Source organism: Vulpes vulpes, chromosome 11 (assembly GCF_048418805.1).
Source record: "Vulpes vulpes isolate BD-2025 chromosome 11, VulVul3, whole genome shotgun sequence".
NCBI classification, from domain to species: Eukaryota; Metazoa; Chordata; class Mammalia; order Carnivora; family Canidae; genus Vulpes; species Vulpes vulpes.
In genome coordinates this window covers 36,528,549-36,554,294 of record NC_132790.1, presented here as the reverse complement: position 1 = coordinate 36,554,294, position 25,746 = coordinate 36,528,549, and the positions used below count along the sequence as shown (strand labels likewise).

Sequence of the window (25,746 nt, the reverse complement as noted above, 5' to 3'; positions counted from 1 at the left end):
GTATCCACATAGTTATGATTTTATATATATATATATAATGTAATTATATATAACTACATATATAATATATATATAGCTTAGTGAATGCCTGTATACTTGGGAACATGAGACCCCCAACATTCTGCTAATGGTGCATGCCTGAATTGCTGTGGAAGTTAACCCTAAGTGGCTTAAGTTTCTAAAGTTGGTGACCTCTGCCTTGAGAGATGTAAATAAGCTTGTGGCCTGCACTAGAAATATGGCTGCAAGATTAGTGAAGCCATCTAGTAATTGGTTACTACTAAAGTTTTGATACTTTGATGAACATTTTCCCTGAATACAAAAATTCTATTTTGCATGTTTGTTTTAAATTGAACAGAGATTTAAGATTTGCACTAAATGGCTATTCACTTAGTATATCTGTTTCTAAGCACCCTTATCTTTTACAAAAATGTAATTCTGTTCATAAATCTGTCGCTACTATAGTAGTGAGTTACTGTGACTTACCTTTGGGAAAGTCTTAGCCTGTGTTCATACAGGTCATGTCTACTTTATCGATCTCAGGCATTTTTGGAGGGGCATATTTGATAACAAAAGTGAGAGTATTTTGTTTGTATAGTAGAGATTGGTTCCTTCATCTGTCTCTGGAAAAATGCTCTTGTATTTCTGTGGTAGGCCTGTTTCTTCCTACCTTTAAGTACTAGAATCTTCATGAATTTTCATCTATACTTAAACAAAAAACCTACATTCCATGCAGTAATTGTACTACAAAAAAATTTAGTAATTGTACTAAAAAATAAAAAGTATGGAGTTTAGGATTTATTGATAGTGTAATATTTAAGAAGGTATTTTACTTTTTATATTCTTAAGGTAAATAACTAAAAATATGTGTTTCCATTTGGAACCCTTTTGGTTGGTAAGGGAAATTTAATACCAAGTTGGTGGTTTTTAAGAACTGAAGTCTTCTGTACTGGGAATGGGAAAAGCAGTAGCTATCATGATTCCCATGATATGCATGGTTCTTATTTGGAATGATTTGCTTTTGGTTAGTCAGAGGTGGGAAAAGCTTTTCCTTCCTCAGTTTTGTTGAAATTCAGACTTGGAAGTATTTTCAAACTATTGTAGTAGAGACATTGTACAGAGGAAAAATTACTGCCTGGAGTACTGCTTGAGCAAAATACTATAGGGGAAGTATATTCTATAGATTTGGTGTAACAATTCAGTGTTTCTTCTCCCAGGAATATTTATATAATTTTGGTTTTGCATTTGGTCTACTGTGGATTCATAATCTCAGCATGAATTCTTATTTCTTCTTCCTGTTTAATGTCAAGTGCTGTATTTTCGTTTTTGGAATTACTTTCACTTTTTATGTGGTCATTTCTAGAGTATAGTATAGTTTTCATAAGCATTATAATAAAAACCTTTATTTGTTATCTCCTCTCTAACTTGAAATTTGAAAATTTTCACGTGTAATGGGCTCAGATTTGTTTTTTCTTTTGGGAATAGAAGATTGTGCAAATAGAAATTGTTGGTTTTAGTCTATGTAAAAAATACCATTTTGGATGCTTATTTAAAAAGTCATGCTAGGGCTGTCCATATGCTTATTAAAATGTATTTATTCAAAAAGTGTAAGTGACCACTGTACACAAGGCAGTATCTGGGCCTTTGGTGATACAATAGAGAACAAAACAGAGCCTTGCCCACATGGAACTTACTTTTTTTTGGGGGGGGGTGTCAGGAGTGGGTGGAACTTACATTTTAATTGAGAGAGAAAAACATGAAACAGCTTAAGATGAGTTAGGTAGTACATGCTCTGCAGACAAAGTGAGTAAGGATGGATAGAGTTTGGAGGCAGGCAAGTGCCCTGAGGCTTTGTTACTTAGTATAATTATTCAGAAGAATTCATCTGATAAGGTGACATTTGAGCAAAGTATAAGATTAAAGTGTGGGAGCAAAAAATGTAGATCTGGGAAAAGAGTATTCTAGGCAGAAAGAACAGCAAGTGCTGTTAACCTGGGGTTAAGAGTTCTTGGCTTGTGGGAGGCATTACAAAGGAGATGTCAGTGTAACTGAAGTAAAGTGATGCAGAGAGAATTGATCACAAAGGGTTTATATAACATAAAATACTACAGTAATTGAAACTAAAATCTATACCTTTTGCTTCATTTAAGATCAAGCTCTTTCTGACTGGTGTAGTAGTAGTTTACTTCCTCTGTGATGAAGAATATGGAAATTATTCACAAAAATGTTTGCAGTCTCCTTTAGGGTCTAACTAGTTAGAAGCTAATGATTTAGATGTAAAAAATTGTAGTGTAGAATAGTTCTATTATGTAGAGTTATGTGCTAGCTTTAGTGACTGGAGGGTACCTTAGTATGTGAAGAGAAGATTTGATTCATTTTGAAGAATGAGCAAGAATGTAAAGATGCAGGTGTGAAACAGCAAGGTACGTCAGAACAATGGAAAGTGGTTCTGTGTTGGAAGTTAAGATTGAAGAAGGGAGGATATTGACAAGGACGAAATGGACGTTATCTAAGTAGTAGGGACTTCATTGAGGTTAAGCACTGAATATGTTGTAAATCATTCTGTGGTCGGTTTAGAGAATGTTTGGGGTTATGAGGTGGGTGAGACCCCAAATCAGGTATCATCAGATAAGAAGCAACCAGGCAGTCCAGCAGTTTTGGGTGGAGCAGGTTTGTGTGTTTCTTTATTAATTATTTAAAGTAGGCTCTACGTCCAGCATGGGACTTGAACTTACAACCCTGAGATCAAGAGTCACGGGCTCTATCAACTGAGCCAGCCAGGCTCCCTGATGGATAGAGCAGTTTTAAATTGTGAAGTGCTGATTTTGCATTGCAAGACAATCAATCTCCCTTATCCTTGGTATTAAATGCCAGTAAAATCTCTCATTGTGTTAATCTCCCTCCCCAATTTCTAAATACTTCCAGGAGAAGTGGCACCCTCTAGTTAAGAAATAAATAGAATTTAAACTCTGGCTTTGGCAGTGGTATGGGATGGAGAGGAACAGGTAAAATTGTTGGAGATTTAGGAGACTTGGTTACTGATGGAACCTAGGGAGTGTATATGAATACAGAGATGTAGGAGCACCTTTGGGGTAATATTGTGACAAATTTTATGACATGTTCAGTTTTGAAAACTAAAAAAAAAGTAAGATTCTGAGAAGAGTAAAATGACTTGATGCCATCAAGGGGAAGTAACTATTTAAGAATGGAATAGCTTATCAAAACCATTTCTGGAAGGATACAGAAAAATGTAGTATATCAAGATAGAGAAGAAAAGAAACTAAGAATATAACATCCTCTGAGTTCAGAACTTGACCAATGTATTTGAAGTTTTAAAGGATTTAAAAGGAGCAAGACGTTACTTTTTGAGAAAGCTTTTAACTTTGGGTATAAGATGTACATAATGTATTTAGTGCTGTAGGACAGGCATGAAGTACTATTTAGGAACAGAGAAGGCAGAAATCAAGTTCTGTTTTTTACTCTCAGGAATTGAACCATATACACCAAATTGGAAGTACTATCCAGTTTTTGTTGCAAGTATGAATCTTGAAAGCCTTGTATCTATCATTCCCTGTTCCATGAGTACTCTGGCTAGGATAACTGCTTATCTAAAATTCATTTGCTTATCAGATGTTACTTTGTATAATAATTGAACCTATTAGAACAGATATTTTTGAAAGATTTTAAGCATATAAATGGTCATAGTTACATTGGTGTTTTCTTGGGATCAAAGCCAGGTTAGGTCACCTGAATTTTTATTTAATTATTACATGCTGAAGATTAAAAGACAAACTGTTTATGAGTCGTGAATAACTTTATTTTTTTCCCCTTTATGGTAGTTACAGCTGAGATATTTTTTATACATACTTTAAATAGTAAATCAAACCTATTTTCTAGGCCTTCTCTATTCTCTAAATTAGATTGTATTTCTTCTCTATTCTCTAAATAGGATTGCATTTCTTCTCTATTCTCAAAATTGGATTGTATTCTCTAATTTGGATTTGTATTTCTTCATTGAATTTGCCAATAATATCTCTTAAGCAATTGGAGGTAATACTCTGGGGTCTATTAAGAGCCCCCCCACCCCCATTTAGGTGCTGAAACAATTGTACATTAGACCATTTATAGTAGTGCTCTCCCACTTAAAATATAAAATTGGAACTTACATTGTTTTAACTGTTTTTGGAGTAATAGCATATAGAGTTTCTGGGTCCTTTCTTATTTAGAAATTTATGCAACAAGAAACTTCAGTTTGTTTCCAGTTGTGTTTGTTAGTTTAAGCTAGTTGATACCAACTAAGTAAGCGTAACTCAGTAAAACTGAAGGGAGAGAAGAATGAAAATTTTGTATAAACAAACTGAGATCCTACCCACTCACAAACCACATATCTGCTCTGTCTTCTTAATAGTGCAAAGACAGTAGCTTAGGGAAAATATTGATAAGGGTAGTTTGAAAAAAAAAAATAAAGGTAGTTTACCTTCAGCTTGTTCATGCTTCCTTCCATATGTATGATTTTTTTTTAAGTTTTCTTTTGAATGGTAGGAATGAATAATCCTAGCATTGTAGCTCTGAAGGTTTATGAGTAATAAGAGAACTGAAAGTTCTTCAAGGCTTTTGAGATAAATAAAATACTTGAGGATTGAATTACTCTTTGAGGAAGCTTGATTTACTTTCTGTTGTTGATCATTTATGTGATCCTAATCAACATCTTGTTTATTTCTCAGTAGATTATAGTGATCTCAGTTGTTCTCCTAATAGATTTTTAATAACTTCTTCAGACTATTATTGATCCACTGTCAGCATGCATGTCTGTCCTTAATAGTAAATTAAAGATAGTAAATCTTTTTTTTTTTTTAATTATAGACTTAATTCAGTGCACGAATGAGATGAATGTGAACATCCCACAGTTGGCAGACAGTTTATTTGAAAGAACTACTAACAGTAGTTGGGTGGTGGTCTTCAAATCGCTCATTACAACTCATCATTTGATGGTATATGGAAATGAGGTAAGCCAAATTTTTAATTAACAAGCATCCTGGTTTGATGATTGAGCTTGATTCTCCTGCTGAAATTTCAGGAATGACTTCAACAACCAAATAATAAAGGTTAAAAGAACAAGGTGAATAGGCAGAAATAAAATTGTAGATTTTACAATTTGAGAAAGGATGGTCTATAAGTTGGGAAGCAGAAAGTGGGTCAGAGCAGAGGACTTATAATAATGGGATCAAGAAGCAGGGTTTTATGTCTAGAGGTATGTTCTGTAAGCAGCACTGGTCTTTGTAGGCCTTGTGTATAAACCGCATGTTTGTCTTTTGCTTTATTATGACTCCATCAGATTTCTGTCTGATTTCATGTAGTTGTCTCTGGAACTACTTTGCGTACTTAAAAACTGTTATATTGAAGGCTAAGATGACATTTGCTAAGAGGGACTGTTGAAAGAGTGCCTTCTTAAGCAGAGAGGTGTGTTTGAAGCCTTCATTGAAGTTTTCATTGCCAGAAAGGGTGGCAAAAAGATGCATAAGCTTTTCCATTTTAATGTTTAGAGAGAATCATCTTGTTTAACATGATAGCCTAGCAGCTGATTTTTGAGTTCTTACCTTAAATGATTTTCTTAGCCCGGTATACTTATATGCTTCCAAAATTGAGTTAAAAGGAACATGCAAAATTGTGTTAATAGTTGAATGCAACTAAATAAATCCATGTTTAGTGCGCACCTTAGAAAAATGCAGCCCACTGATTGCTGAGAGATGACTCCGGAGAGATGGGGAAGGACTTTTATTGATAATAGACTTCAGAGCATGACTTTCTGACATCAATCACTTTCCTCATTTTGGACTTCTCAGTGATAAAGCTCTGCTGTCATCTTTGGCAAATATCCATAGAGCATCATTGGGGTTCAGAATTAAAGCCAAGAATTCACCTACAACTCTTTCATTGCAGTAGATCTTATTACTACATGCATATTTTGGTGTTGCCTTCTGATCCTTGTCCAGGAGTGATTTTTTTTTCATGGCTACAATCATAATTTAGAGAAGATATTATATTTAGTTTTTAAAAAATATTTTATTTATTCATGAGAGAGACACAGAGAGAGAGAGAGAGGCAGAGGGAGAAGCAGGCTCCATGCAGGGAGCCTGATGTGGGACTTGATCCTGGGTCTCCAGGATCAGGCCCTGGGCCCAAGGCTGATGCTCAACCACTGAGCCACCCAGGGATCCCCTATATTTAGCTTTTTTATATAACATCACACCATAAGGTTTTCCATGGTTGATATTTTTGTATTTATCATTTTTAATGACAATCTTTAATGGATTGTATATTCCATTATTTTTTAACTGCCCCTTTCGTAGAAATTCAGCTTTCTGATTATTCATTGTTAATAGCACCACATTGGTATTTTGGGACTTTATTGGTAGTATTTAAGTTTTATAAGTTATTTCTAGAAGTGTTACCTGAAATATGATTGCTTAGTCAACAGACATGACCATTTTTAGGATATGTGTTACTCAATTGCTTTCTAATTTATTATAACCAATGTATAGAGTCAGTAGGAATATTTGCATATACTAGCTTTAATGTGAAGCATTTTGATCTTACTAGGGTAATAGTTTCTGATTTTATTGGGACTGTGTTTATGTAAGATCATGATCATTCTGAAGAATTTCAGGTTTAAAGTGTTTTTCACTTTTTAAAAAGAAAGTATAGTTTATTCTTTAAAAAGAAAAAGCTGCATATATAGCCAATTGGAATGCCAGATAAAGAGGAAAACTGTTAGCAGTGGCTTTTAGAGACTGCATATAAGGTGATAATATTAGAAGCAAAACCTCGATAAAGGAAAAGAAATGGAAAGTTGACTGTCATTCCTTACATTTGACTGACAGGAGGAGAAAGTTTGATAGCACTTCTGTGTGGTTTTTAGATAAACATATGTTTAATTTCCCTTAAGCTAAGACAAATGTGATGGTTTTCTTACTGGCAGGTTTATTAGTCTGTGAGATAGTATGCATAGGATTTTACTATGCTGTGGTGATGAGAATATCATAGGACAGGGAAGAAAGTGATTCCCTGTCCTGCCTCTGTCAGGGAACATTTGTCAAAAATGATGAGGATACTCTTGGCATCCCTAGATAGAGGCCAGGGATGCTTCTAAACATATAATAATGCACAGGGCAGGCTTCTTACAATAAAGAATTATCACAGCTTATGAAAATTATGGAGTCTAATATTGTCTTAGGATACTTAAACACTTTTTATAAACCAGTTGTTTAAGGATAAGTGATGAAAGGTGAGTCTTTAGTTTACAAACTGTTTTTCAAAATCCTGGCTTGTTTGGGGTGAATGCAGGTGAACAAGATTGAATTAGAGGATTCATGGTGTACACCCTAATTGATAGTAAGCCTCTGCACACGTTAAAAAAAAAAAAAAGGAAATCTTAAGGAGAAATGAAATTGAAAGAAATTAGTTCTCAATTTTAGAGAGTGTATGTAAAGGGAAGTTAAGGTAGTATTCTATGGTAAGCACTTTGGAGAGAATTTTGACAGTTATTTTGAGAAGATGACCTTTGCATACATGCTGATCAAACAATTCAACCCTAAGTCTGTATCATGAGAAACTCTCCTGTGTTTGCCCAGGGAGACCAAGTACAAAGATGCCTGTGAAACATTGTTAATAATAGTGAGATTGGAAAGAGCTTAAACATCCTTAAAGAAATGGATACATAATGATATAGGAGGTCATTGAAATACTAGAACATAATTTTAAATGAATGAATTAGATCTGTGTGTACTAAATGGATAATTCTTGGGAAAAAGTTAAAAAGTACATTGGAAAAGAATATAGTATAATTTTTCTCCAAATTTAAAATGGGAAACAAAATTTGTAGTTTATAGGTTATATATATATATATATATAGAGAGAGAGAGAGAGAGAGAGAGAAGTTGTAAAAATTGTGTGAATGATAGATACCCACTTCAGAAAAGTGATTGCCTTTGAAGAGGGAAGGAATGAGATCGAAGGTGTGTTTCAATAGAGTTTTTAATCTTTTGTTTCTATAAGAAGATCTAAAGTAAATATGGCAGTCTCCTTAATCTGGACACTCGGTAAGTGGAGGTCTATAATATTGTTCTCTTGTATGTTTATATTTTGTTTTCAAAAAGGTCATAAAAATTTGGGTCACCAGGTAGCTGTTCAAAGTAAAGATGCCACTTTAGCGTGATTAACTATAGCCCTAATATGCTGTAGTAAAGCCAAAATTACTATTCCAGGGTAAAAATGCCTGTTTCCTTTTATTTTGATTCTAATTCCAAAGCCATGTGCATTAGGCTTTAATAAATTCCTGTGTGTTGTGAAATATATGGATTATGCTTTTATTTCTGTTTAACCTAGTTAGTGGGACTCATGATGAGAAATTTAAGCTAGCTTAATGTGTTAAATACCCCCCCGCCCCCAATTCTCAAGTTAGAGTTTGTTGGATGGCATTACCTTAATTTGACATAATTATTTGTTTGTTTTCCAGCGTTTTATTCAGTATTTGGCTTCAAGAAACACGTTGTTTAACTTAAGCAATTTTTTGGATAAAAGTGGATTACAAGGTAAAGACAACTTACTCATTATAGAAAATCAACCCTGTATGATAATTAGTGCACAGTTGAACTCTGTCCTTTAACTATGGAGGAACCTTATATTTTAGTGAAAGGTGTAGGGATGAAAAAACTATCTCTTAATGTGAAGATTAGGATAGACTTCAATGCTTGACACTGAGAACTCTCAGAAATAGTGTAAAATAGTGGTTTCAGAGCATGGATTCTGGAATTGAACTGCCTGGGTTTCAGTCCCATCTCTGCTGCTTACTAGCTGCATGAATTTGAGCAAGTTACTTCACCTCTCTGCATCTATAAAGACAGTAGTAATGATAGCACCTTCCCTATAGGGTTGTCAAAAATGTAAAGTGCTTACAATAATGCCTGGCACACAGGAAACACTATGTAAGCATGACCTTTCATTGTCAGTGTTGTTATTTTATGCTTTATCCTAAGAAATGTAGCTGGGAATATCATACATTCTATTAGCAAAGGTAAGTATGGTTTATTATTCAGATGAATTGCTCATTGATACTCAGTGTTATTTCATTTATTTTACTTTTAATTCAGTAACTTGAGGTTGCTATATTCTGGTGTTGTAGTGCCCCATGTACATTCTGTCTTACTGGAATCTATTGTACTTAGTTCCAGAACTAGGCCATTATGATTGTATAGTGCTAGCTCTAAGAATAAATCATAAGGGACATACATACCAGATGACTAAGGAATATTCAGCAGTAGAGCTCAATCTGGGAAATGTCTTTGGAGAAAGGGAGATTTTGTGCCAGGCTGTGAAAGGTGGATGAGGACAAGGATAGATAAGATGTACACAGATGTGAAAGAGCATGGGATATTGAAGATTTACAGAGGAAATGAATATGAATAGAATTTACAGATGATATGTTGCAGAACATGCAGTGGCAGCCCTCAAGAAGCTGGGGCCAAATTCAGACATGGAAGATTTTGATAAGAGTTGGGATTTTATAAGGCAGTGAGAAACCATCAGAGTTTTTTGATTTGAGGGAGGAGGGGAGAGGGAGTGTGTTATAAAGAACGTGCCACAGCTCAGTACAAGTTGGATTAGAGTTACAAAGTCTTGAAGACATTAAGACTTTCTGGTCATTGTTCTGGTCATCTGGTAGAAAGTTAACAGGGACATGAATTATGTCTTGGGGACGTGACATCAGTGGATTTTAGTAACTAGCAGTGTTTGGGGCAGGGGCTCTCCAGTTCAATACTTGTTCACTTTGGGCAGATGAAAGTATTAATTAGAATGAATTAAATACCCCGTCTTCCAGAGATTTTGGAAGGCCAGTGATCTATATACGGGGCCAAGTGTGAGAAGATTGAATTTACTTTAGTAAGAGAAATAGTTCTCTAAGAAGTTAAAAATAAATTAGGCAATGGAATACCTTTTTCAAATAAAACTTTTTTTTTCCAAGTAAAACCTTATTATTTTTTTATTTTTTATTTTTTTCAAATAAAACCTTAAATAGAGGGCAGCCCCAGTGGACCAGCGGTTTAGCGCCGCCTGGATGGAGTCCCATGTCGGGCTCCCTGCATGGAGCCTGCTTCTCCCTCTGCCTGTGTCTCTGCCTCTCTCTCTCTCTCTCTCTCTCTCTCACTCTCTCTCTCTCTCTCATATGAATGAATAAATAAAATCTTTAACAACAACAACAAAATAACCTTAAATAGAAAACAGTAATATGTAATAGATAAAACTGGATGTGGGGGAAACTCTACTTACTTGTATTTTTATTTTTGCTTCCTCTTACTTGACTTGAATGTTAAGAGTCTATGGGAAATGATTTACAAACTACTCTAAAGCAGAATATATGCATTTGCCCAAATGAGGATTTTTTTGGTGTCTTACTAGCTACTGATTTTCTACTTTCTTAAGATGGAAATTAAGCACTTTTTTTTTTTTTAAAAGATTTTTATTTATTTATTTATGAGAGACAGAGAGGTAGAGACACAGGCAGAGGTCTCTGCGGGACCATGACCTGAGCCACCCAGGCATCCCAAATTAAGCACTTTTAGTAGTAAGGTTTTAGGACATTTATTCCTTTCATGTAGAGAATATTTTTTAGGCCTTTTATTTGAAGCTCATACTCTGTAGATATTATAAAGGAGAAAACTCAGTAATTAAAAGCATGTAATTCAATGGTTTTGACAAGTAATTTTGATTGATCATGTATTTTGTTGGAGTCTGTGTATTATATATATGTGTATATATATGGGTTATTATACAGGGTGTATATAAATAAGCTTCTAGTCTAGTGAGTTAGGACTATGTACAACAAATAGCTAGAAACTGAATATGGAATAAGAATAATGTGGAAACAGTTCAGGGGAAGTGTCAGAGATTGAAAGATGGCAGGTATTCTTCTAGGAAGGAGGATAGAGTAGAGTTGATTAAAGGAAACAGTATAAACTAAAAGAGCTAGGGAATATGAGTATGTAACACCTTATAAAATATAGTAGTAGTTATGAGGTTATATGAGGGCAATCATTTTTTTTTCTATTTTGTCCTTTGATTTTTCTCCAGCAGTACTTTGTAGACACTTAAAGTATTTGCTGAATAAATGAATTGGTAATGATGTTAAAACCAGTCACTTTACATTTTTGTTATTCTTTTGGTATTTTCTTTTTAGAGTTGTAGAGATTATCAAATAAATGAAATTTGTTAGATGAAGATGAGCTAAAATAAAATGGGCCTGCTTTTTAATGAGTAGTAAAAATTTATAGACTTCCTTGAGCAAGGCAATAATTAAAATAGGTTGCTTTTTAAATAACATTGATTAGATCTTATGTTGCTGAAGTTTTCAAATATGATGATAATGAAAGAAAGTCTTAGAGAAAGTTTTATTGAAAATACCAATATAGTTGTTTCTTGTTACACCTTAAACTTGCATATTGCCATTTCCTTCGTTGTACTGTACAATAATTTTATGGACTTTTTATAAGGTTGGCATATGTAAGTTTGGTTCAAATAAAAGACAACTGAAGATTTCATAAATATGAAAGTTATAAAATTGCTTAATGATTTGAAGAGGGCATATGGTTCCATAGGAAGTTAAATTTGAATTAAGAGGTTATGAGGTTTAGCAAGTAGTGTTTAAGAGAACATGGTTTTCTAATTCCAATAGGAATGTTAATCAGAAGTAGAATAGAAATATTTTAGTGAAATTCTAAGGGGGGGGGGGTTTCAAAGTTGCATATGACCACCTGACTTAAAACATGTGAGGTCTTACAGATTTTAATGTGATACTGTTCATTATTAGTCACTTAATTTATATTGTTGGATTGAGCTGAGATGCCAAGATATTATGGCTTTTGGATGAAATGAGTTGGTTTTCTAAATGAATTGGTATTTTAATAATTTATGAAAACATTTTCTGTTTCTTTTCTTGCAGGATATGACATGTCTACATTTATTAGGCGGTATAGTAGATATCTTAATGAAAAAGCAGTTTCATACAGACAAGTTGCATTTGATTTCACAAAAGTGAAAAGAGGGTGAGTTAAGCTTTCCCCTTTTTTTGGGTATCTGATGGATTTGACTATTTTAAAATGTAAGCCATAGAAATTAGTAGATTGAATTATGGAATGTCAGGCCAGTTTTAAAAGATGAATTTTATTTTTCTTTGAAGTATATAATATGCTTTTTGTGCTAGGATTTTTCTTAAAGTTCTTTTTTTTTTTTTTTCTTAAAGTTCTTTTTAATTTTATAATAGTTTTATTGAGATACAATTCACATGACATAAAATTCACCCTTTTATTTTATTTTTATTTTTATTTTTTTAATTTTTATTTATGATAGTCAGAGAGAGAGAGAGAGGGAGGCAGAGACACAGGCAGAGGGAGAAGCAGGCTCCACGCACCGGGAGCCCGATGTGGGATTCGATCCCGGGTCTCCAGGATCGCGCCCTGGGCCAAAGGCAGGCGCCAAACCGCTGCGCCACCCAGGGATCCCAAAATTCACCCTTTTAAAGTTAAAATAAGTGGGTTTTAGTATATTTACAAAATTGTGCCACATCACTGTTTAATTCCAGACTCTTTCATCATTCTTATAAGAAACCTCATACCCATTAGTGGTCACTTCCCATTTCTTTTTTCCTTCAGACCCTGGCAGCTACAAATCTACACTCTGTCTCTATGGATTTGCCTATTTTGGATATTTTATATAAATGAAATCCTGTGTTATGTGGCCTTTTGAGTCTGGCCTTTGTCACGTAGCAAAATGTATTCAAGTTGTAGCATTCTTGTAGTGTGGATTGCTACCTGATACAGTCTGGTATCCAGGTTTTTCTTAGGATATATGAGAAGACCTCGGGAAAAAGCCACTAGAGACATTCGTAAGGGACATTGGTGACCCTTAAAGCTCTGAAGGACTGCCCTGAGGGGAACTTAGCTTCTGCAGAAATATTTTGGTGAATGCCTTTCTGAATTTCTCTGCTGCTCAGATATCTAAGCAGTTAATGTTTTCTTTACATTGTTCCCTTGAAATGTTAAATTACTAGACTGTAATGGAAAATTTAGTGCATGTAGAAATAACCCCTTAGTTATTTAAGCTTTTTTATTTTTTTAAGATTTTATTTGAGAGAGGGAGAGAGTGTGCCTACACCCACGCAGGGGTGGAGGGGGAGGGAGAACAGAGGGAGAGAATCCCAAACAGAAGCCAGGCTGAGCGTGAAGCCTAACACGTGTCTTGATCCCGATCCCATGCAGAGACTGTCATGACCTGAGCTGAAACCAAGGGTCAGATGTGTAACCTACTGAGTCACCCAGGCGTCCCTAAGCGTTTTAAAACTGAACCTAGTTATTCTATGTCACCATTCCAAATAAATAGGTGATTAGTTTGGAACTTAGCAAAACTAAATTTCACAGATTTTGTTTCCTTTATTTAAGTATTTTGTTGTTTGTAAGATGATAGTTGAAGAGTTCATCTTACAAATCTGGTTTTTAATTCCAATATTCTGTCCAATGAACCATTTTCCATTTGGGTCTATATTAATATTTCACTGTAAAGTGTGATCAGTAAAACTAATCTTCAGGGTATTTGTAGATTTCAGATTAATAGATTTTTAAAATAATAACTTTTTTCCTAATCCTAAAGGCTACTTTTGAGATTAAGACGAGTTGCTGCACTCTGTACTTAATAAAGCAAACTATTTGGCAGAGAACAGCTGTTGATTATGCACAATATATTTACTATTGACTTAAAGGAAGTTATTCTGAAAGGGAGAAGAAAATGAATCAAAGGAATCATAGCTGAGTGAACCAAGAAGCACAAAATTGACAAGTACACACAGATACATATACATACATATATATGTATCAGATTGTATACATAAGAAAAAAATATAGGGCATTAGGGTGTCAGTTGAGAGTGTGACAGCACTAAAATTTATTATATATCATAGTTAAACCTCAGTGAACTCTTTCAGTTTTGGAGAGCATTTGTGTGGTAAATAGTAAAGTTTTATTTATTAGAGTAATTTTATGTTTACAAAACTAAAAAGCTTTAAAATTGAGGCAGTATAGCAACCTATGTTGTAATTTGTAGGAAATGTTAATATTTTGGTGTATGTAACCGGATATATGCAATCTATAACAGAAGTAAATATATGTATGAAGATACATAGAAAATCATGTAACAAGCTGGATCTCTTCTTGTAGATCTGTTTCATATTTTTGAAAGGCTTATGTTCTTGGTGTACCTTTGATTTATTTTCATTTCTTATAAAAGCAATGCATTGACCATTTGTTTACATATTGTCATACTCTTAAGTTTCCTGTAGAATAAATTTTGACTTAAATACAGTTATAAATACCTCTTTCACTGTACTCTTTCATCCTTACGGAAAGGTATCTCGTGTTCATTTTACATTGAGCAATTAATTCAGTAAATGGTAATATTGAACCTCTTTCTCTCTTAAAATGCCATTCATGCTTTGTTCATTGCTTTACAATATTTTTTTGCCCCCTTCCCTATTGGGTGTTTTATTCTTTCCTATTATGTTGAATGTTAAGAGCTCACAAGTTGTTTAGTCAGATAAATCTAGGTTTAAATTTTAGCTTCACCCCAGTTAGCTGAGGAATTTTAGTAACATACTTCAGCCAGCTGGCTGACTTTTTAAAAATAACATTATTTTGAAATAATTTCACTTCCAGAAATGCTGTAGGAATAATATAGATAACTTGTATATACTTTAGTCAGATTCATCAGATTTTAATATTTTCTCACATTTGCTTAATTATTCTTAGCATGTGCATATACTTTTTTTTCCTGAACCATTTGAGAGTGGATTACATACCTCATGCCTTTTTATAGTTTTATATCCCATAATACTTCAGTGTATATGTCTAAGAACAAGGATCCTTTATTTACATGTCCATTAGCTTGCTAATTTTTTCCGCATTGTGGCACATAAACTGATACTGTTTGTACAGGTCAGTGGGTTAAATTAAGAACACTTCTTGAGGCTGAAGGGTTAGGGATTAATGTCTTCTTGGTTCATATATAACCCATGTGTACTGTTTCCTCTGGCACAATTGGGAAGCCTTGACTTAAGCTCTGAATCATTTCATCTGTAAAATATAAAATGGTGATGTTATTAGCACTTGTCTATAAGGATCGTAGAGAGAATTAAATATTGTATGTAGTGCTTAGCACATGGCAAACACTAACAAGCTTTTTGTGTATTAGGAAAATAAATTGTCATGAGTTACAAATATTTTTCTCTCTTTTTAAAACATTATTAAAAGTTTTAAAATCTTACATAATAAAAATTGTAAGTATTTTTATGACTTTTCTCTTTTTAAGGATGCTCAGGATGAGCTTTTCTACACCCTAAATGATCAATTACCTATTCGTGTTTTCGTCGTATATATTTATGGATTCAGTATTTCATGTCTAAGTCTTTGATTCATTTGGAATATATATCTTGGTATAAAAGGGGGGTGGAGATCAACTGTAATTTTTAATAGAAATAAATGATATTAAGAAATTAAAATGAATTATTGCCCCATAATGGTTAAATGACTCTATATACTGCCTTCTTTTATAAAGCTTCTTTTTTGTTATTTTGGTAAATACTTAATAATTCTTAAAGAATTCACTCAAACATTATTCCTTTGAGGAAATTTTATTTCTGTTGTTAGATTTTCTATAACACAAGGCAATATAACCTTAGTTATAGTTACATCTTCAGGACTTATGACAGTGTCTGAACATAGATGGTAGGTGCTTAGCTGTTTTTGAAAAGGTAACTACATCATTTGTAAACAGTATGTTAAAAATGGTTCTATAAAAAATGAATTCAGTAAATTGCCTGTAGACTTATCTTTTCATTTGGTTGTTAAACATCAGTCTCTACATTTTCTTTTTGTTTACCATTTCACTTCTTGATAGTATTAATTTATTTTGAATTATCTTCAATTCTAACTTGGTTTGGTTCAAAGTATCAAGATACTGTTATATAATAAGCAAAAGACTGAATAATCCAGATATTTTCTGTAAATAAGGATATGGATGACCAGCCTTTATTCCATTGTTTTCATATTTGAGAAGGAAGTATCTGAATTTAATTATAATGTATTTAAAAAGTCATAAAACTTGTGTTCTCCATGGAATATGAATTGTCATGTATTTCGTCTGAATCATATTCAAGCACTTGGGTTTGTCAATTACTCAAGTCTTTTAAAATCTAATATAAGAATTTGGTAACTTACGATTTTTCTTAATTGAGAAATTTGAAGTTCTTTGGAAAGAAATTATGTAGGAGCTAGTGGGAGAAGGAGGAATCAAAATTGTCCTGACGGTTCCTGGTATGAGTCACTGGGGAGATGGGTACCTTTTATTGGGAAGATTTTGGAGTGGAATAGGGTTGGGCATAGTGGTAAAAAAAAATTAAAGATTTAGTTTTGGAAATAATAGTTTTGACATGTCTGCGATTTGTACAAGGTGAGATACTAACTTGGGACTTCAGAGTTCTGGTCTAAGAGTATAAGTATGTCTTTGGCATCTTGGGGATTTCTGTCTTGGGAATGAGTTAAGTATAGAACGAGAGGAACACCTTGAGATACAAAATGTGTATTTTAGAGATCAAGGAGCCAACAAGAGACTGAAAAAGTGATAGTGAAGAAAATACTGAGAAGTCTGATCAGATAATGTTAGACAAATTCCATTGGAGAAGCACTATGGAAATTCTGCATGATCTAAACATGAGCACTTTAACTGGAGTTGATTGGAAAGGGTTTTTTATTGGAAAGAATTGAATAGTGAATGAAAAGTGAGTGTGGAACTTTTTTTGAGAAGTATGCTTGGCTCTGAAAGACAAATGGTAGCTGAATGGGAATATGCTTTAGTGGATTGTGTATGTTTAAAGATCATAGTGCATTTGCCAGCATGTTTGTGAGATTAATGAGCTGCACTGTCCAATACAGTAGCTATTAACCATATGTGGCTAGTTAAATTTAAATGGATTAAAGTGAAGTAAAATACAAAATTCATTTCTTCAGTTGCATCAGCCATATTTTGGATACTCAATAGCCCCATGTGGCTAGTGGCGACCATATTGAATGGTGCATATATTGAACATTTCCATTATTGCAGATACTTCTGTTGGACAGTTCTGTGTTAGAGAAAAAGAGGACAACTAAAGGATTATTACAGAGTAGGATCCAGAGGACTTTGTGACTAGTATTTATATTTCACAGAAAGAGAGAGATTTCCTCCATTGAATAGGACCAGTCCAGATAGATGTAGCTTTGTTGGTGAGATGACCAGACAACCTCTCTTTGTCATTTTCTATTTCTGAATGAAATATTTGGGAATTAGGAGCTGAGAGTTTGTGTGTTGGGCGTAGGGAGGCAAGGAAGGACAGATGAGAGAATTAGGTTTGAAAGTACTTAGAGGAATTCACTGGAGAAGGCTAAGAAGATTGCTGGCAATGACAAATCCTCATTTGGGGTTGATGATAATGAAATTTTAGAGTTTTACTAGCTTGCTCTGTTGTGTGGTTTTCTTTACCAGCACTTAACTGCTTAGCCAGGATTGTGAAATTGCCAAGTTACTGCAAGAGAGTTGAGAGTATTTGCAAGGCATTGATTACAATAATGATAATGCGGAATTCTAAGCTAGATGAAGGAAGTAAAAATGAAAAGGGTCAATGAGAAGAGTAGTGGTGGGGTTGATACAATGAAGTTTATGATGAAGTCAAATAGTTTTTGTGATGGGGATACTTGACCAAAGCAACTGGGAGTTTAAAGGGTTATTGTCATAGGATAAAGTGTCTAAATTTTATCTATTTCTCTTACTGGTGGTTGGGGGGTAGGAATAATGTGGTTTCTGGGGGCAATAAGGTCATGATTTGACCATAGGAATAGGGACTCTGGTCAGGGACTTTGAGATCAAGATGTTTCAACACCATGAAGGTGTTGAAATTAACCAAGAAAAACTGAGTCAGGATTCAGCCAGGAAAAACTGATAAAGAGGAAAGGACCAGCAGGTCAGAAATGATTTCAGCAAGGAGAGGAAGGAGAAATAAAAGACTAATGATGACTGATAAAATGAGAATGAGGTGTATGAGAATAAAAAAACGATGGTAGAAAGGAAGTGGTGTCCTCATGCCAAACTGCAGCAGCCAGTGGAATAGGACGTGTGGGGGAAACTGTTGTCCCTGGGTTAATACTTCTTACTGGAGAGAGTTATTGAACTAAAGATGGTAATAGTTGTCTACCTAAGGCAGCCCAGTGTGTGTTCTTTAAACTCATTTTTGTCTTGCAAAATCAGTATTGTTGATTTTCGTAGCTTAGTTGTTTTTCTGGCATCTGGAGTTGTGATTGAAGGGGTAGTAGCCCAGGGTACAGTGGCTATTTATAATTAAGTGTAGGTAGAGAAAATCTACACCTGTTGGAAGTGATTACAACAAAAGATTATGAACAACACTGTTTTGGAGTCTAATACACCTGGGTTTACATAATGGCCCTACCACCTATTAGTTCTCTGACCATAGACAGTCATATATAATCTCAATGAACCTAGAACTTCATCATCTATAAAATGGGAAAAGTATCTATATGATTTTTTGTGAGGATTTGAAAAACATATATCAAACCCTTAATATGGAGCCTGATGTTCATTGTGTACCTCTTACTTAGTGTTTTTGGTACCACTTTTGTAAAATCCTGGTTTATTTTGATACTGCTAATTTATTTCTTGTATCTTTAGAAATATCTAAGGCAATATTCTTTTTGGAAATTTTAACAATATTTTATTTAAAAACATGTCTTTTAAGTATCGCATATTTTAATGGCTTACAAGTCATTGCTGTTTGAGTCATTAAATAAGATACTTTAAATAAAGCAGTGCTGACACGACTTGAGTTCAGCCGCCATCATGTCCTGTTTAGTGATTTGAGGCCAATGATTTCTTCTTTTTTTTTCAATTAAAAAAAAATCTGTAGAACTGCCCCTTACATGTATGAGGATCATATTATTTCCTCATGTGAAGAATATGCTGTAAGTCTCACTTTTATTTTTATGTCTCATGTTTTTACACTTTTTTTTTTAGCTCCTTGATGTTGGATATAAAGCGTTTCCTGTTTTTGTCTTTTCTGTATGACTTTTGCTTGAGGTGTCAGGTTCAGTAATGACAAAAATGTGATGTTTCATAGCAGCTTGTTCTCTTTAAATAGAGAACCAGATGAGAGCTTAAAAGTGTAGATATAATAACAATTATTTCTTTTTTTAAAAAAACAGGGCTGATGGTGTTATGAGAACAATGAACACAGAAAAACTCCTAAAAACTGTACCAATTATTCAAAATCAAATGGATGCCCTTCTTGATTTTAATGTAAGTTGATTGTACAAATGCTTTTATAAAAATTTAATATTTAAAAAATATAATTGGTCAGAGTCTTTATTCTCAAGTTTTCATAAACTAATTTTTTCATGTTAATATTCTGTTTGGCTCAGAATTTTCTATAAATGTGATTCCCCAATCAGATTACTTGGTATTTTTATGATTCTTTTTTTTTAGATTTTCTCTCATTTCTTTGCTAGTGTTTCTTGAGCTCTAGAATTATAAAGGTATACAAGCTAAAGAAAGTGATAGAGAGGTGAAGGGATTGATCTGAAAATCTACTTCCTTTGATAATGGTTTTTAGGTTTTAAAAATGTATACAGATTTCTTCATGAATAGCCAATTTAATATTACACTTCTGTCTGCATTGTAGGACTCAAAGCATGTCAGTTATTAACAGATACCGGGAAGTTCAAGTACACTTGTACACCCTGCTATATGTGTGTGTGTGTGTGTGTGTGTATTGCTGAAGAGCATTGTGTTCCCTGGAATTTTTGTTTTAATGGCCATTACTTAAACCTAATTGCTAACTTTGTCATTTGTAATATGTTAGGTGTTATAGCATTTTCAAGTCTATTCTTATGGGGGGCATCTATCTTTAGCTATTTTATTTTAGAGTTTATTAGTGCAAGTTAGTAATAAAACTGTGACAATTTCATGCTCAAATAGATTTTTCCTTAACTCATACTATTAACTGATAGTCTTTAAATTACTTGAGGACAGGGACCAGGTTTGCTTTTTCTCTGCTGTGTCTCCATTGTCAACGAGTGTGTGGCACATAGAATGCATGTTTAGCAAACATTCAGTAAATAAATTCTATAGATGCTTCATAGACTAGAACAGGTTATTAAACTATGGTCTCTCCCGCCTGTTTTTATATGGCTTGTGAGCTAAGAATGATTTTTACATTTTTAAATGGTTGAAAACAATTTTAAAAAAAGGAATATTTTTGACAGGTGAAAATTATATGAAATTTCAATTCAATTTCTGTGGTTAGAATATAGCCAGTCTCGTTGGTTTACATATTGTCAATGGATGCTTTTCCCATGTAATAATGGAGTTGAGTAGTTGTGACAGAGACCATATGGCTTGCAAAATCTGAAATACTTACATTCAAGTCCTTTACAAATGTTTGCTGATGCCTACTGTGGAAAACATAGGGGACTGATGTAACTACTGAGCTTTATTTTGGTTATTATTAGAGAGAGGGTCCAACCATAAAACTTTTTCACCTAATATGTTATGAATACTTTTATAAAACTGTGTGTGTGTTTTTTCTGTGTCTTTATTGTCCTTAATTACATGTAACAATTTACCTGATATTCCAATTGACAGATTTAGAGTTTTTCTGATTTTTTAAATTCAGAAAATGAGAAAAAAACAGAAGGGGGACATACTAAATGCTATTTGTGTGTTAATGTTTATATACACATTTGTAAACCTAATTCTATAAAGTTAATGCCTAGAAAAATAATTTGGTGGATCAGACATTTAATTTTTTTTTTTTTTTTAATGATAGAGAGAGAGAGAGAGAGAGGCAGAGACACAGGCAGAGGGAGAAGCAGGCTCCATGCACCGGGAGCCCGATGTGGGACTCCCAGGATCGTGCCCTGGGCCAAAGGCAGGCGCCAAACCGTTGCGCCACCCAGGGATCCCAGACATTTAAAGTTTTAGTAAATACTGCCTGCTTACATTACAAAAGGATTAAGCCCAGTCACTTGTAAAATGGTGCCGGTTTTTCTTCCTCCTTTTGGCATTGAATAATAGCTTGGTTTTGATTATTCTGTACCTACTAGTCTAGTACTCTAGAAAGGATAGTTCAATAATTTCTTATATGTTAATTTTCCTGATAAGTGAAGTCTTTTCAACATGTTATTAATCATATGTATTTATTTTGTGAATTGTCTGTCATTTAGTTTATTATTGGGATTCCCTACAATGGAAATCAGCCTTGTTAGATATTTTGCAAATATTTACCAGTCTCAGAAGTTAAAGGATATTTCTGTTCTTTGTGAACTATTTCTGAATTAAATTGAATGTTACAGAATTTTTGTTTGCTTGTGCCTTTTACATAAATCCAAACTCTTCAGATTTTTTAATACTATATGGATGTAACTCTGGTTGCAAGGAATAAATATCTTTTTCTCTAATACACCTAAATATTTGAATTACTGTATTTTCATTTGAGGGAAGTCATTGTCATTTAAAACATAAGATTAGCTCATCTTTTTTTTTCTAATTTTTCCCCAGGTTAATAGTAATGAACTTACAAATGGGGTAATAAATGCTGCCTTCATGCTCCTGTTCAAAGATGCCATTAGACTGTTTGCAGCATATAATGAAGGAATTATTAACCTCTTGGGTAAATATTGCTATAGTTTATTTGTTTATTTGTTTTTTTTTTTTTACTATTTCTTTGAGAGAGAGCAAGCGAGTGAGCACAGGCCAGGGGGAGGGCAGAGGGAGAAGGAGAAGCAGACTCCCCTCTGCACAGGGAGCCGGATGTGGAGCTTGATTCTAGGACCCTGGAATCATGACCTGAGTGGAAGGTAGTTGCATAACTGACTGAGCCTCCCAAGTGCCCCAGTATTGCTGTAGTTCAATAACATTTTATTCATTCATTCATTCATTCATTCATTCATTCATTTATTCATTCATTCATGAGAGACACAGAGAGAAAGGCAGAGACGTAGGCAGAGGGAGAAGCAGGCTCCATACAGGGAGCCTGATGTGGGACTCGATCCTGGGACTCCAGGATCACGCCCTGAGTTGAAGGCAGATGCTTAACTGCTGAGCCACCCAGACATCTCAACATTTTATTTTTTTATCTTGTGTCCTATGGATAAATAATATTGTTTGACTTGTTACTTAGAGCTGTGTAACCACTCATTGGGATATTCATTGATATTATATTTCAATAAATTATAATAATTTATTTGGAGAAGAAATTTTTATACCTGGTTATCTACGTTAAGTAATTAAATACATATTTTTCATAACTAGAATGTTCAGCTGAATGAACTTTGTGTTTTTAATTTTTTTAAAATTTTTATTTATTTATGATAGTCACACAGAGAGAGAGAGAGAGAGAGAGAGAGAGAGAGAGGCAGAGACATAGGCAGAGGGAGAAGCAGGCTCCATGCACCGGGGAACCCAACATGGGATTCGATCCCGGGTCTCCAGGATGGCGCCCTGGGCCAAAGGCAGGCGCTAAACCGCTGCGCCACCCAGGGATCCCTAATTTTTTTTTAAAGATTTACTCATTCATTTTGGAGAGAACGAGCATATAAGCGGGAGGAGGGGCCAAGGATGAAGGAGAGAGAGAAAGAATCCCCAAGCTGACTGCCCACTGAATAGGAAGCCCTATGCTGGGCTCTATCCCAGGGCCCTGAGTTCATGACCTGGGCTGAAGCCAAGGCCCTGATGCTCAACCGAATGAGCGGCACCCTTAGATGAACTTTGTTTTTAGATATATCTGTGCTTTTTTCCTTATCAGTTTTATTATTTTTAGAAATATGGAAAAAAATATATGGGCTCCTGGGTGTCTCAGTGGTTGAGCATCTACCTTTTTTTTTTTTTTTTTTTAAGATTTTATTTATTCATGGGAGACAGAGAGAGAGAGAGAGAGAGAGGCAGAGATACAGGCAGAGGGAGAAGCAGGCTCCATGCAGGGAACCTGACGCGGGACTCCTGGGTCTCCAGGATCACGCCCTGGGCTGAAGGTGGCGCTAAAAGCCTCCTGGGCTGCCTGAGCATCTACCTTTGGCTCAGGTTGTGATCCCAGGGTCCTGTGATCAAGTCCCACAATCAGGCTCCCCACAGGGAGCCTACATCTCTCTTCCTATGTCTCTGCCTCTCTCTGTCTCTCATGAATAAATAAAATCTTAAAAAAAAAAAAAAAAAAAATCTGGGCACCCGGGTGGCTCAGTTAGTTAATTAAGCATCTGCTTTCAGCTCAGGTCATGATCCCAGGGTGCTGGAATTGAGTTCCGCATCAGGCTCCTACAGCCTGTTTCTCCCTCTCCCTGACACTCCCCCTGCTTGTGCTCACTTTTCTCTCCCCGCTCCCCCATCAAATAAATAAAAATCTTTAAAAAAAAAAGTGAAAGAAATATAAAAATCCTTTAAAATTAAGTTGGAGTTTTTTCTCTCCCAGAAGAATCTTACTTCCTCGCAATTTACACCATGAAGAATTTTAATTATAAAATAGATTTTTTCTAAGCCTAATTCTAATATTGATAATTGTTTTAAATTCATTAAATATTTAGTTTTTAGGATGCCCTTTATTTTTGAGGCATTTTAAAATTGTGTGTATTTATTATTTATAAAATGCAGTTAATTTTGCCTAGAAATGATCATTTTTTTCCTGTGGGACTTAGATATAGTAACAAATAATAGTCTGGAAAGGGTGCCTAAGTGTCAAGTATCAGATATCAAATGTGTTTACTCCAGTGTGCTTGTTCTCCCTTGTCTCCCCATTTAATAGGCTTATTAGGAATGCTTTAATGTGTGAAGAAAGGGAAATTTGGCTTATTTTTTGCACAAGTAAAAGAAGGTTTTCTACACAGTTTTCGAAGTCAGTCTTAATCCCCTATGATTAGTATAAATAAAGCTCTTTATTGCTGTTTATGTAAGTTTAAGTGAGCTTTCCAAGTGACATTTGGACATGTTAAAGTTGTCATCTTTGTTAATATACTATTAATAAGAATATCTGGAAGTAGAAGTTACTGCTGTTCTAAATGGAGAGAAGTATATGTTAACAAAAATGCAAATTATACTTAGGGAGTTGATGAGGGAAGAAATATAGAACAAACTAGTAATATGAATGTAGTCAAATAATTTTTCTATTTTAATATAATAGCATTTCTGTTTTAATTTGCTTTAAATGTCTTAAGCTATTTGAACACTGATATTTTTCCTGTAGGGTGTGTGTTCTCTGAGACACCTCTATGTGATTTCTTTGGAGCTGTTATTTAAACCTTTTCCCTTTTGAGTGTTCTGTTTTGATGAATAAAAGTATTTTTACATTTACTTTGGCAGAAAAATATTTTGATATGAAAAAGAACCAGTGCAAAGAAGGTCTTGACATCTATAAGAAGTTCCTGACTAGGATGACAAGAATCTCAGAGTTTCTCAAAGTTGCAGAGGTAAGCTGCGTTTAAGTAGATTTGTCTTCTAACTTGTTATAGAAATATGGCATCATCCAAATGAAAGAAACATCATAAATATAATGAAGTATATATTCAGACATATATATCCATGTTGTATTGAATTCTTATGGTATGAGTATGATGTGATATTGAATAAGATAGGTCCTGTATATTTAATTCAATATTGAATATTGAAAGTTAATCTATTTTTAAATAGTTTATTTCTCTATAAAATCGGGTAGGTGGCATATAATGGTGGCAGAGATTTTTATGTTTGGCGTTAGCCATATATTTTAGCATATTTATCCTTTTATGTGGTAGAGAATATTCAGTGAGTACTTACCTTTTTCCTCCAGGGAGACTTGCAACTAGAGTCACATGGTTCACCATGCTTTGTTTCCCTACAGAGGTGTATTTAGTGTATTTATTATCATTGATTATGAAAACCATGAATGTAGGTTATAGAATAATTTTATAAATCTGTTTAAAAAATGATTTTCTGACGTTGTCATAGAAGGCACTTACATTGTGGTAATGCTTGCAGACATTATCTTGCTTCCACAGAGGCAACTCTCAAAAGTGTTTTTCTTTGTTTTCCCTTTCTCTCCCCTCTACTCATCACCGGTAGAGATGTCTAGCTAGGATAATTCTGACTAGGCTATAATTGATCAATTATATCAAAGTAGTTAATTTGGCCAGCAAGTTGGTGATTGTAGCTCTATTACCATAGTGATATTTCATTCTAACAGCATGGTGAGAACTTTGAAGAAAATAACTTTACGTTAGCTATTTTATGAAGTCTACTGGAGTTTATATTGGATTTAAAGTATCTCTCAAGGAGAAATCAATGTCCCCCCCCCCCCCCCCCACGTTTCTTTTGCATCAGTCATATACTAAAACCAGAAGGTAGTATTTATACTATGTTTCCAGTAAATTATTTAAATGTCTTAATTTGTTGACTTTTCACCTTAGCTTCTTATGTTCTTTACATTTAATAGTTCCTGACTTAAGTTTTAAGCCTTTATTTACCTCCAGTTCTTCTAGTCTGAAACGAAATAGACCTCTGCTTCATATGATGTGAGAAATAAAATATTATTTCATGAGACTGTTTTGGGGCTTGCAATTTCATTATGAGACCTTAGTCCTT

At 34.3% G+C, this 25,746-nt stretch overlaps 1 protein-coding gene across 26 annotated transcripts in view; it reads left to right on the top strand.

Moving 5' to 3' along the window:
• The window catches only part of PICALM (phosphatidylinositol binding clathrin assembly protein), a 102,384-nt gene that overhangs the window by 29,395 nt on the left and 47,243 nt on the right, over positions 1 to 25,746 (top strand). For all 26 annotated transcript variants that reach the window (XM_072726134.1, XM_072726137.1, XM_026015260.2 and 23 more), the window contains exons 2-7: positions 4,864 to 5,006; positions 8,516 to 8,591; positions 11,996 to 12,098; positions 19,347 to 19,440; positions 21,700 to 21,811; positions 24,490 to 24,596. In XM_072726134.1, coding sequence (XP_072582235.1) covers positions 4,864 to 5,006; positions 8,516 to 8,591; positions 11,996 to 12,098; positions 19,347 to 19,440; positions 21,700 to 21,811; positions 24,490 to 24,596 — 635 coding nt within the window. The remainder of the gene's footprint in view (positions 1 to 4,863; positions 5,007 to 8,515; positions 8,592 to 11,995; positions 12,099 to 19,346; positions 19,441 to 21,699; positions 21,812 to 24,489; positions 24,597 to 25,746) is intronic.